The sequence below is a fragment of the Enhydra lutris genome, unplaced genomic scaffold (genome assembly GCF_002288905.1).
Source record: "Enhydra lutris kenyoni isolate GAN:26980312 unplaced genomic scaffold, ASM228890v2 scaffoldscaffold14, whole genome shotgun sequence".
Lineage (NCBI taxonomy): Eukaryota > Metazoa > Chordata > Mammalia > Carnivora > Mustelidae > Enhydra > Enhydra lutris.
This window is the reverse complement of record NW_019154098.1, coordinates 15907229-15920103: the sequence shown is the minus strand read 5'-3', so window position 1 is coordinate 15920103 and position 12875 is coordinate 15907229. Positions and strand designations below refer to the sequence as shown.

General features: G+C 40.6%; 1 protein-coding gene across 1 annotated transcript in view; it reads right to left on the bottom strand.

Moving 5' to 3' along the window:
• The window catches only part of LOC111146517 (WASH complex subunit 5), a 61107-nt gene that overhangs the window by 13221 nt on the left and 35011 nt on the right, over positions 1-12875 (bottom strand). The window contains exons 18-23 of the mRNA XM_022502060.1: positions 7982-8083; positions 7069-7248; positions 5582-5706; positions 3399-3561; positions 2862-2964; positions 2696-2775 (exon numbers count right to left, since the gene is read on the bottom strand). Of these exons, the coding sequence (XP_022357768.1) occupies positions 2696-2775; positions 2862-2964; positions 3399-3561; positions 5582-5706; positions 7069-7248; positions 7982-8083 (753 nt within the window). The remainder of the gene's footprint in view (positions 1-2695; positions 2776-2861; positions 2965-3398; positions 3562-5581; positions 5707-7068; positions 7249-7981; positions 8084-12875) is intronic.

Genomic DNA, 12875 nt, shown 5'->3' with positions numbered 1-12875 from the left:
TGGGTGTAGAGATTACTTAAAAATAAAATCTTTAAAATAAAATAAATGTACAGAATAAAAACATGTAGGATAACAATGGAAGCCAGCTGTATGTCAGCATGGCAGATTAAGCACTTCATTTCCAAGTAGTGATGAGCATAAATGATATCTGGAGATGTCTATAACCCCTGTCCAGTGATAGGAAACTATCTTTGGGTCAAGTCTGGGGCAGAGTTCAGATTGTTCCAACAAGTTCAATTTGTTGGCATCATAAAGTCAAAAGTAAATTTTTTGTGCTCATAAATTTCTTTTCTATCTAGGAAAGCTGTCCCCAAAAGATTAGCAAGAGGGAGAGGAGGAAGCAGAGGGAGGACTGTTTTATGATGCTAGCAAGTGAGGGAGAAAGGACACAGTGGCTGAGAGCAGAGAAAAGTTAAGAAAAAAAGAGAACGGCCTTCTCTAAGAGCAAAGAAAAGATCTTATTTAGATAAATGGAGCCTTTAACAGTTAAAAGTGTTAAATGACCTCAGATGTGTTACTTTTGACCACTATTGTTACTAGATTATTATTCTATTTACATGAAGGAAATAAAATCCAGAAAGTGCTCTAAGAAATCTTTTATTAATAGAAAAATATTATTATTCAAAAATTGGAGGGGCACCTGGGTGGCTCAGTGGGTTAAGGCCACTGCCTTTGGCTCAGGTCATGATCTCAGGATTCTGGGATCGAGCCCCACATGGGGCTCTCTGCTCAGTGGGGAGCCTGCTTCTTCCTCTCTCTCTCTCTCTCTCTCTGCCTATCTCTCTGCCTACTTGTGATCTCTGTCAAATAAATAAATAAAATCTTTAAAAAAAAAATTGGAATAGGGCAAGGCCAAGAAGATAGTGGGTTACTTCGGGCCATTCAATAATGTTCTTCCAACCTTTTGTCTGGCCCATGTACTTCTTGCTTAATTCTAGATACTCTATGTCCAGGAGTCCCTCGAAAGGAAGCAGAGATACGGGCAGTTTAACCTAACTTGTTCTTCTTTAAAGCATATTCAGTTTCCATGACCAACGTTTTCTCTTTCGTGCTCACTTACTCCAGGCCATTAATAAGATTCTGGAGGCTGAGCAGCCTGGGAGGTGATGTGCTCATTCTCTTTCTAGAGAGATCTTTGGACTGTTGGTCTTTCTCCATTTCTCTGGAATCACACTGCCCAGCGCAGCAGCCACAGTCGCATGTGGCTCTTTAAATGTAAACTGATTAAAGCGAAGAAAAGTTAAAATTCACTTTCTCACTCCCACAAGTCACATCTTAAATGCTCAATAACTACATGCAGCTAGTGGCTACCATCAGGCAGTGCAGAATATTTCCATCACTTTTCCACATTAGCCAAAGACAGACAAATCTGTCCTTGAGGGCTTTATGTAAAGATCACTGACTTAGACAAATACTTGGTTATTACTGAATTACCAGCAATTACAATTCAGAAATCTGTGAGAGCCACTGGGGAACCTCTTCGAAGCATCCCTGTAATCTCCCTCAGCCTCCCACAGACCTGAGACTCAGGCCTGCCCAACCTCATGTCATTCTCCACTCTTCCTATAGAGGGCTTCCCAGCAATTAGAAATTTAGCCTGAGAAGCTCTCAGTATCTGGAAATCATGTGGCTAAGGGAGTGTCAGACATCTATAACAAGAGGATATCCAGCAGAGTCAAAGGCTCCGTGTGTTACCTACTCTAAGTTCCCAAATTAAAAAAGAAAAAAAAAAAAAAAGAAATTCACTGCAATTATGGGAAATAGACTGTGAATTTGGCTAAGACACCATCAGTACCATCTCAATGAACAACCAATATAATTGGGAACAAGAGAATGGAACCTCCCCAAATTCCCACAGCAGCCTAAACTTTTCCTGTGGTAGGTGAGGCTTTTAACTGTGAATTGGTTTTCCACCAGGAAACCTACTCTTTCCTACTAGACTAAATCGGCTTTCTGTGGAGGCAGTGAGTGTTTCCTTTAACTCTGTGTTTCACAGCAAGGAATGATGCTTCACACTTAATGACTGTTCAAGAAAGCAGTGCTGAATGTCTTGGATCATCTTGGGATGAGAGGAAGACACACAGAAGACACAGAGGGTCCCCAGAGCTGACACTATGGCGTGAAGACAGGAAAGCAGATGAGCGAATTCTAAAGTAACTTAGATTTCCATCCAACAAGTTAATCTCATTTCACTTTCTTACTCATTTCTAAAGACAACAGTGTTCTATTCATGGTGTAATGATAAATTACATCCCAGAGAACTTGGCTTTCCAACATCTATGCAGACCCAAGAGAGGAGAAAGACAAATGTCCTGTTCTAGCACCTACTTGGAGCAGATCAGAGCTGTACACTCACAGAGCAGCTCATTAAATAAACTTGTTACATCAGGATGGAGCACCATTGAGGAAGGAAGATTTCCATTTCTTCGTGTGAAAGCACTTCTTGTCCGAAGTCATTTAAAAACAAAACAAAATGGTTCTCTTTGGTGAAAGGAGAATGACAGGCCAATCAATGAAAAACACAGTCAGGAACAGTTCCAGAATGGATGATAAAGGACAACTAATTTAGAAATAACGATACACTGAAGTGTTGTATGTTTGCTTTGATGACAAGTGTGGCTTCCTTTGAGTAACAAAGTTATAAAAAAAAATAATTAAAAAAATACGGTATTGATTTCACCCTCTCTCAACATACCTTCATGATAGCCTCAAGATAAGATGTCCAAATCTTCTGTGTTTTGGCAATGGCGGAAAAATAAATTTTATTCGAATTTGCTGAAAAGTTAAAATATAATTTTCTGTTTAGTAAAAATGGAAAAGCTAGCGTTACCTCTGTCTCAGGCCCCTTTCAGAATACTTACCTACTATGCTTTTCAGGGGGCTCACAGCATTCATGAGGGTTTTCAAAGTATCCTGTACAGTTCTGTCTTTCAGGATAATTTTCTGAAACATACTGAGGAAATTCTAAAACAAGAAGACATGCAAGGAACTAAATAATAATGAATAGAAGTATAAATATAAATAAATATAATGAATACAGTGAATAATACTTCAGTTAACTAAAGTGCTGTACAGGACACAGCCTGGCCTAAGTCACAGAACGCTATAAAGGATGACAGGGAGGCAGCAACTTCCGGTTTCTGTTAGAAACATCCCCTGCTTGGAAGAGTTGCTGGTTTTGAAGAGAGTCTCAACTTCCTCACATGAAACTCCCCAGACCAGGCTGCACATACAGATACTGTGCTGGCCAAAGAAGTTCTAGTTTATGCTCAGTTCTTATGTGCCTAAAAAGAAGCATGCATGTGTGTCTCATGTTAGTAGAGGAAAGCATGAAAGAAAAGCTAAGTGAGCTCTCTCCCAGGGTGGCAGGAAGCATGCACTGAGACTGAAAGGCTCACCTGGAGCTCCTTGACAATCATAAAGCACAGAAGCCTGTCTAACCCGTTCAGACCAAAAGTCCCCAAGGTGGTCTGGATTTCTGAGAAGAGGCGACTGCTGGTTACTTCTTGGTGAGTTTTCATATCATACCAAGTGTTCAGCTGGTCAATGTGACAGGTCATTCTAAAAGAAAAACAAATACTCAAAATCCAAAAGCAGCTCAGAATGAGTTCATCCTGAGGAGATGTGGGACACAACAGGATTTAGGCATCAGATATGAGGAACGATGGTTATGTGATCTGTTTAATAACCTCTGTATCTAGGCACCCAGTGTATCTCACGGCAAATGCCCAATTACAAGGCAAAATTCCTTCAAAGCTGGCACAGGGGCCTTAAATCATTGTTGAGTGGGTTAAAAATATATGCCCAGATGCCATTCCTGGGGTTTGACTGGGTAGATCTGGAGTGGAAACCCAGCCTCTGAAATTCTAGTAAGCTCCAGATGATATGCCCCCAAGTCAAGAACCAGGACATCTCTTTGCTGAAATGAGGCATGGGAGGAGAGGCATACATCTGGAAGGAAATGGGAAGAACAAGATTATTTCCAGAACTGCATCCTACTTTTAAACTTTGAAGTGTCCTGTTCCTGTCACCAGTATTGGCATTCTGAATGTGTCACTTGAGAGGCTCCCAGTGTTGATGAATCAGTCAGTAATATGACATGGTAATTGCAATCCCAATGCTTAGTCCTCTCTATGAGTCTTAACATGGCACTAGATGGAGAGTCTTCTGGAAGGGCTTCAGTGACCCACCCTTGGGTATCAAGAAAGCAGGAGTTATAAAACATTTTGGATCATTTACTTCTTTTGGTCCATGAGTCATAGACAAAACTCACTTGTGCTTGAATTTTTAGAAGAAGTTTACATATGGAGTGTCAAGTTGCCAAACTTTTGAGAGACCAAATAAGCTGGAATTTGAAGGCAGTACAGAAGAGCCATGTCACAAAGGCATTCAACTTACACATATCCAACAATGCACTCACTCCTGGACAGAGAGAGAAGGGAAGTCATCTTTCCCTGGGTAATCCCATCAACCACACCACTCACTGAGCATGTGCACAGGGCGAAACACCAGACAGAAAACAGGAGACTGCTCTTCCCTCAGTTGGGCTTAGTACTGACTGCCTCATCAGAAGCTCAACTGAGAAAAAGGTGGAAAACTAGACATAAAGAGAGAATTGTGCAAGTCTCTCCCTAAAATATTTTTTTTTTCCCTAAAGATTTTATTTATTTATTTGACAGACAGAGACACAATGAAAGAGGGAACAGGAGCAGGGTTAGTGCGAGAGGGAGAAGCAGGCTTCCCACTGAGCAGAGAGCCCAATGTGGGGCTCGATCCCAGGAGCCTGGGATCATGACCTGAGCCGAAGGCAGACGCTTAACGACTGAGCCACCCAGGCGCCCCATCTCCCTAAAATATTCTTAATGGCAATTCGATTTTACGAGATTTTCACCCATGTGACTGTATGTGCACTGTGATCTACTGCATGCAAAGCTATGCGGCCTGCCCTTGGATGGCACACTATTTAAGAGTTGGGCCCCTGAGTCAGAGGGCTGGTATGTATCTGGGGCTACCACTTAGACCCAGACTTTGGATAAGTGACTTGACTTTTCTGTGCCTCAGTTACTTCTCTTTAACATGGGAAGAGTAACATCGCCTACCTCAGAGACTGCTGTAATGAGTAAATGGAGGGATGTGTACCACAGGCTGAGAAGCGTGTGCAAGTGCATGGGTGTGTGGGTAATATTCAAAGGTCAGGATCTGGCAAGTGCAAGACTCAGTGACTGGAATGGGACATTGTGCCACAGTTACACAGGAACAGATGAGCACTTTGTAATCAAAAGTTTTCATATATCAGGGAGTCCACAGGCCCAAGTGAGTAGAACATTAGTTGGAAAGCAAGAGGAGCACAAAACTAAAAGGGGGCTGAACAGACCTTAGATTTATTTTAATCCCTATTTCCGTGGAGTGGGGTCTCCTCAGGCACACTGCGGAAAAAACCCAGTCTCAAAAAATGTGACTCTAATAAGCACATTAGAATGGATCCAAGTGTGGTAAGAACATGGGTGTGATCTGAGGAAAATGTTCAGAGACTTCTATTGTCCACTCTGTTCAAGGCCCAGTGAAATTCAGATATACCTACTTGGGGTCTGTGATCCTCAGGATTTCTCTGCAGAGTCGACCAATAAATGTTACGGACTCATCCACAGGGGTAAACTTTGGTATTGGAATATGTATAGACTGGTACATACTCTGCCAATCCTGAATCTAGAAACCAAACCAAACCATAAATATTTAGTACAATTAGCCCTTGAACAACATGAGGGCCAGGGCACTGACCCCCACACAGCTGAAAATCCACATGCAACTTCTGATTGCCTTAAAACTTAACTACTAAAAAACAACAAAAACCAAAAAAGACCCCCAAAACAAAACAACAAAAAACTTAGCTACTAATTAATAGCCTACCGTTTACCAGCAAAGCCTTATCAGTAACAATTAGCACATATTTTGTGTATGTATTATATACTGATTCGTACAATAACTTAAGCTAGAGAAAAATGTTAAGAAAATCATAAGAGAAAATATATTTTACAGTACCACACTATATCTACCAGAAAAAATCTGTCTGTAAATGGACCTGTATGTTCAAACCCGTGCTGTTCAAGGTCAACTGCACATCTTTGATAAGGTAACCTACTTATCCTTTTTCCATGTAGTTTTACAAATATAATGTTGCATAAATAGTGACAATAAATGCTCCTTGGTTTTGAAGAGGAAACTTAAAACTGCATTAATAGCTCCCAGAAATGCCACATGTAACATTTATAAAAAAAGAAATATTTGTGACAAGCGAAGTGACTGAGAAATGAGAAGAGAGACAGGAATTTCTGGCTTTCTGTCTTTAAGTTAATATGTATTGATGTAATAATAAAATTCCCAAATATCATAAGGCTGGAAGATAATCTATTAAAATTCCGAATGAATCTTGTGAGTTCCTAATTAAAAACTTAAACCTTGTCAACTATTGGCTAAAATCAGACTTCCCTGAAGATACTCTGAAGGTATGTGTGACTGTCTAATGCTTACTGATTTTAATAATTATTTAAACTTTCTTCTTGGCATTTCTGAGGCTTGTAGCACGTATTTTATTTTTTAAGATTTATTTATTTATTTTAGAGAGCGAGAGAGAACAAGAGTGGAGGGATAAAGGGAGAGGGAATCTGAAGCGGACTCCATGCTGAGCATGGAGCCCAACACAGGGCTTGATTTCATGACCCTGAGACGACAACCTGAGCCAAAAGCAAGAGTTAGACACTTAACGGACTGCACCACACAGGTGCCCCTTGGGGCATGTATTTTAAATGTCAGAGCAACAACTGTAGTCAAGAATTTTCAAAATTTAATTAGATACCTTTGTTCTTTTTTTTTTTTTTTTTAAGATTTTATTCATTTAATTGACAGAGATCACAAGTAGGTAGAGAGGCAGGCAGAGAGAGAGAGAGGAGGAAGCAGGCTCCCTGCTAAGCAGAGAGCCCGATGCGGGGCTCAATCCCAGGACCCCGGGAAAATGACCTGAGCCGAAGGCAGAGGCCTCAACCCACCGAGCCACCCAGGCGCCCCAGATACCTTTGTTCTTAAGAAGTTATTACACTCTTGTTCCACATTATAATTTATAATACGAGAAACTTCTTCCTGCCAAATCTTCAGACCATAAATGTTGACATAGTCCTGTATATACTCAAAAGAGCGATGGAATCCATCCATGGTAGCCCCCAACTCTTTCAGCTTGGGCATCAATTCACTTGACTGTGCAAAAGGGGAAACACAAATCTATTACACTGGAGTCAACCGCTAATATCTACATTAGACTTTAAATGATACCCCTACTGGGTGACCACAAAGATAGTGGAAGACAGCTTTGGAAATGCTCATATCCTGCCTCATCCAGGATGAGTGGTAACTGATGCCAGACATTCAGCAAAGAAGAGGTTTCATTCATTTGGGAAGGAAGCCTCATACAAAAAGATATAAAAAATGAAAGTTGACAGTTTCTCTCACATCATTTGATGAATATATATATATAACCTTAAAATACTTAAAATAGTTTAAATTGAATTTACTGCAGTGAAAAGTAACCTAGATACAAATTTTAGGCCCATTTTTTTTCCTTCTGAGAAAAATGAGCATATTCTTTAACATATCAAGGAACGTAAAAAATTACAGGCATTATAGTTCCTAAATGCTGTAGGGTTAATGAATTCTTTTAACTTTAAGAGGGAACTCTGAACTGCAGACATCAGTTCAATTCTTCAAATTGGGGATCAACAGGTGAAGGAAAGGACTGGTTTTGGAAAGGATTTTTGTATCATACAACAGATTACAATATGGGATCGAAAAGCACATTGGTCAATTGTGCTGAACATCATGTATTAGGTATCTGTTAGGAGGAAAGGTCTTGTTCATGATAGTTAGAAATAGTGTGCTCATCCATTCCGCAAGCTGGGCAGAGAGAAAGGACATTCATTTGGTCATCTGGTACCTTGGCTCGGGGGTTGAAGATCAATCCCTTATGAAGAGCAAAAGCAACGCGTTTTACCAGCTCCTTCCGTATTCCATCTTCCAGCAACTGTTTTGGATCCACCTGCGTGTAAATCAAAAAGCAAGACATGGCAGTAAGGAAAAGTTCAGTCGTGCAGAAATCCAAAGGAAAGACAGTTTCCAGAATCTGTGAGGGAGCCCTTTCCTACCCCATTTTCTCAATGACTGCGACTTTACTCCTTTCCTGTCCCTTTGATCTTCTGCAGCTTGGACAGAATGATTGACCCTGTAACTCTTTAAGACTCAGTTGACTGCAGTAAAATTCACAATAATTTTATGACAGGACATCCCAAAGACAGGGGGTCTGAAAAGTTTAAATTGCCTCTCATCTTTTAAATCATTTCATTAAAAGTAAAAAGGGCCTCTCCCCACCCCAACCCCCCGCACTAGGAGGAGGGGTGGAATGAAGGACCTGCCCTTGAATTCAGTGCATGCCTTTCTTCTCCATGTTACCTCAAGGCATCTCCATCCCCATGAGCAAACTCAAGCCTGCAGTCAGACAGAGCTAATAATTCTCTTTTCTTTCAGCATTCTTGGAATGCCGTTTGTAATTAGGGAGATAGAGTGGGAAGGCAAATCTGCTATCAAACTCTATAAGCTTATTTTACTGGTTCTTTTTTCTGTAATGAGAAAGCATTTGTTATTCCCTAAAAGACAGTCTCCTGTCAAATCCATAAAACATTAAATAGTTTGAACACAATCCTTTGAATTCCCTGAATCTTGTCTCTTGTACTTCAAATTCGTAAAATGAACCATTATTTTACTTTTTTTTGTTTTTAAGATTTTACTTATTTATTCGACAGAGAGAGGAGACACAGATAGAGAGGGAAGAACCATTATTTTAAAAAGTCATAAAGACAAATGGATGGGTTTCATCTGGGTTTGATTATATTTAAACTTTAAGAATGACAATTGCAATGAAAATTGAATAAAATACAAAAGCCAGAGAAACATGTTGAGCTACATTATGACTAAGTAATCAGCAAAATCCACACTAGAAAAATAACAGGTCAAAGGCTGTGGGCTCCTCACCAGTTAAAGGAAAGAAGGAGAAACCTGAAGATTCAAAAAGACTGCAAAGATACAACATATGTATGTGTATTTTTTATAAGATTATTTATTTTAGAGAATGCAAGTGGGGGAGGGACAGAGGGAGTGAATTCTCAAGCAGACTCCCTGCTGAGTGTGGAGCCTGACACGGGGCTCAATCCCACCCCTATGATCAGGACCTGAGCTGAAATCAGAGTCAGATGCTTAACTGACTAAGCCACCCAGGCGCCCCTAACATATCTTCTTAAAATGCAGTGTCCAGAGATTTACTTTTGGACAATAAAACTCTAAATGGAGAGACCGAGATTAGGTCAGGGCACGTGAAGAGGATTCTGGGGTAGGAGCTAGGAAATGATATTTCTTGACTTGGTGGTGGTAATAATCTATGAACCTACAGAAGTGGTTCTACAGCTCTCAGGGTATCTGTGCCCTATTTTACAATAACAGATTATAACTAGATATAGTCAGTGAGGGAAAAAAATCAAAGAAGTAAAATGAAGTTTCCAAAGAAATACTCCTCGTAAGAATAAATTTGGTGAGAAAGAGTTAAATGTTTTCATGAATTTAAAGATCTTAAAAGACCCTTCCAATTCTTCCTAAGACTTTCACCAGTCTATGGCATATTCACTGCCTAGAGAAAGCCCCCTTCCCACAGCCCTTTCCTTCACAATTCTGTCGCTTCCTCTGAAGTTAACAACAGTTAATTAAGTTTTCACGTGGATCTTCCAGACCTTTCTCTACTAATTTCTCTACATATTGTCCTTAATATATATTTTAAAAATCTAAATGGGAGGGGCGCCTGGGTGGCTCAGTGGGTTGAGCCTCTTCCTTCGGCTCGGGTCATGATCCCAGGGTCCTGGGATCGAGCCCCACGTCGGGCTCTCTGCTCGGCAGGGAGCCTGCTTCCCCATCTCTTTCTCTGCTGCCTCTCTGCCTACTTGGGATCTGTCTGTCAAATAAATAAATAAAAATCTAAAAAAAAAAAAAAATCTAAATGGGACCATAATACGTACACACACACACACAAACACACACACACACACACACACACACACACACACACACACACTCTGTTCTATAACTTGGCTTCTCCCACTTCAAGTTTTAGAGTTTTAGAAATCTCTCGAGTACAAATGTTTTTTGAATGGCAGCAGAACAATTTATACTGGGAATGCACCATGATATATTCAGCCATTCTCTAGTGATAAATGTCTAAATGATTTCTGTTCTTTTTAAATTTTTACTTCTTTTTTATTTTTATTTATTATTTTTAAAGATTTTACTTATTAGAGAGAGAGAGAGAAAGAGAACATGAGCCAGGATAGGGGCAGAGGGAGCAGGAGACTCCCTGTTGAACAGAGAGCCTGGCTTGGGGCTTGATCCCAGGATCCCAAGATTATGATCTGAGCCGAAGGCAGACACCACCCCCCCTTTTTAAAAATTATTTTTTTTTAAGTAGGCTCCATGCCCAGCATGGAGTTCAATGCAGGGCTTGAACTCACCATCCTGAGATCAAGACCTGGGCTGAGATCAAGAGTCGGATGCTTAACCGATTGAGCCACCCAGGCACCCCTCTATTCTTTTTAAAATAAATTTTTTGGCCACCTCTAACAATGCACATTTATACATACATCTCTGTGTATATCTTACTTGTTTTAAGTCCTATGGATTAAAGTCAACTTGTACTTTTTTTTTTTTTTTAAGTAGGCTCCATGTCCAATGAGGGGCTTGAACTCACAACCCTTAGTTCAAGAGCTGCATACTTATACCCTTTACAAGTGTCTGAAACAGATGCTTAATGTTTGAGGGTTAAAGACTAGTGGGGGGCCACAGGATCTGTTACAGAAAGCCCTGAGTGGTTAGACTGGCAGAGACAGTCTGCTGGGTTGAGTGTGGTCAAGATGATATTCCCTCTGTTCTCATCTGAAAGACTGTGGCAAAAGATCTGCAATTTTCTTAAGGAGGTTTCCTTTGGTAATTTTGCTGATTATTAGGTTTTACACTTGATCTTAGCCAAAAGGCCGAGAAGCGATGATTATGATTATTAGGTTTTATTACATCCTTCCCATACTGGTCATTTTGCATGTAAGACACTTAATCTGGTCCGAGGACTTCTTACCACCTTACGGATTAGTAATTCAGTTGATACGCAGAGAGAACGCATGTGGGTTATCCGCATGTGATAACCTGCAATGTACTCTCCGCATATCAACTGAATTAAAATGGCATCAGGCCTAAAGCATGTTCAGTGGATTCTATTAATATTCAAGGGACACAATGGGGGAGGGGGCGGCTCAGTCGGTTAAGTTTCTGCCTTTAGCTCAGGCCATGATCCCGGGTTCCTGAGATCAAGTTCTTCATCAGGCTTCTTGCTCAGTGGGGAGACTGCTTCTCCCTTTTCCCGTTCCCTATGCATGCCCTCTCTCGCTGTCTCTCTCCGTCAAATAAAGAAATAAAATCTTAAAAAAAAAAAAATCACTATGCTTTAAAAAAAAAATTCTAGGGGCACAATAGTATTTCAACATCCTTCAGAAACCCACACACTAAAGTTCCATTTTTATTTAGGTTCATTTCCTATGTTTTCTTGAATTTTAGTAACACAAATGTTGATCTGTCAATTCAGTAGATACATTTTTTTTTAAAAATCAGTAACATGTAGCGTCTACTGATACCAGATAAATGAAAAAGAAATAAAAGCACCGTGAACCCTGTGCATGGGCACATCACTACTCATCATAGGATTACAAATGAGAACAGCATTGAGATAACACTTTATACTCCTTGGGAGAGCAAAACTTAGAATGTGGACACCGACAGCTATTGGGCAAATTTTTGTGGGCAGACATTTCATGAAACAGCCCTTTCAGAAGGCAATCTGGTGGTATTGAGAGAAATTAAGTATAAACACACCTTAAAGCTCAGTGACCCTGGGGCGCCTGGGTGGCTCAGTGGGTTAAAGCTTCTGCCTTCGGCTCAGGTCATGATCTCAGGGTCCTGGGATTGAGCCCTGCATTGGGCTCTCTGCTCAGCGGGGAGCCTGCTTCCCCCTCTTTCTCTGCCTGTCTCTCTGCCTACTTGTGATCTCTCTCTGTCAAGTAAATAAATAAAACCTTTAAAAAAAAAATGCTCAGTGACCCACTCCTGGGGATGCAGATTTCAGAGAAATTCTTGCATGGTGTACAGTAGAGACACGTTCAGATCATGGGAGTGTTGGGGTGAAAACAGACCATATGGGTATCTGTGTCTCGGGGAATGGTTAAGTGCAATGTAAAATTCTATGCAGCAGTAAGAAGTAACCATTTGCCCAACTCATAGCGACATAAGTAAATTCCAAAAGCACTAGTGAGAAGAGTTGGAAAGGGAATGGGCCTTAGGGCACAACAGGATGTAGAGAAATCAACACATACACACAAAAAGTAACACCTCATGCTTAAAATGCAGATACTTGCCTCCTCGGGGACAGAAATCAAACACACAGAGTGGGTGCTACTGGGGATGGGAATGACCGTGGGCATGCAGATGAGAAAGAAAAGATGAAGAGAGGAGCTTGCATGCATGTGTGATGACCATGGCCAGACAATGACAATGGGGCAGGATTATCTCAGCTCTCTGCACCTGAGATGCAGTATAAAAACACTAAAAGGGAAGAAGGGTGGGAGAGAGTGAGCCAGTTGTTCGGTCAAGGGAATCGAACCATTTTGTTTTGTTATTACAAAAACTCAAAAAAATGGATTTTTCTTAGATTTAAGTAATTCCTGGGTATGGATGAAAAATCAGGATTATAA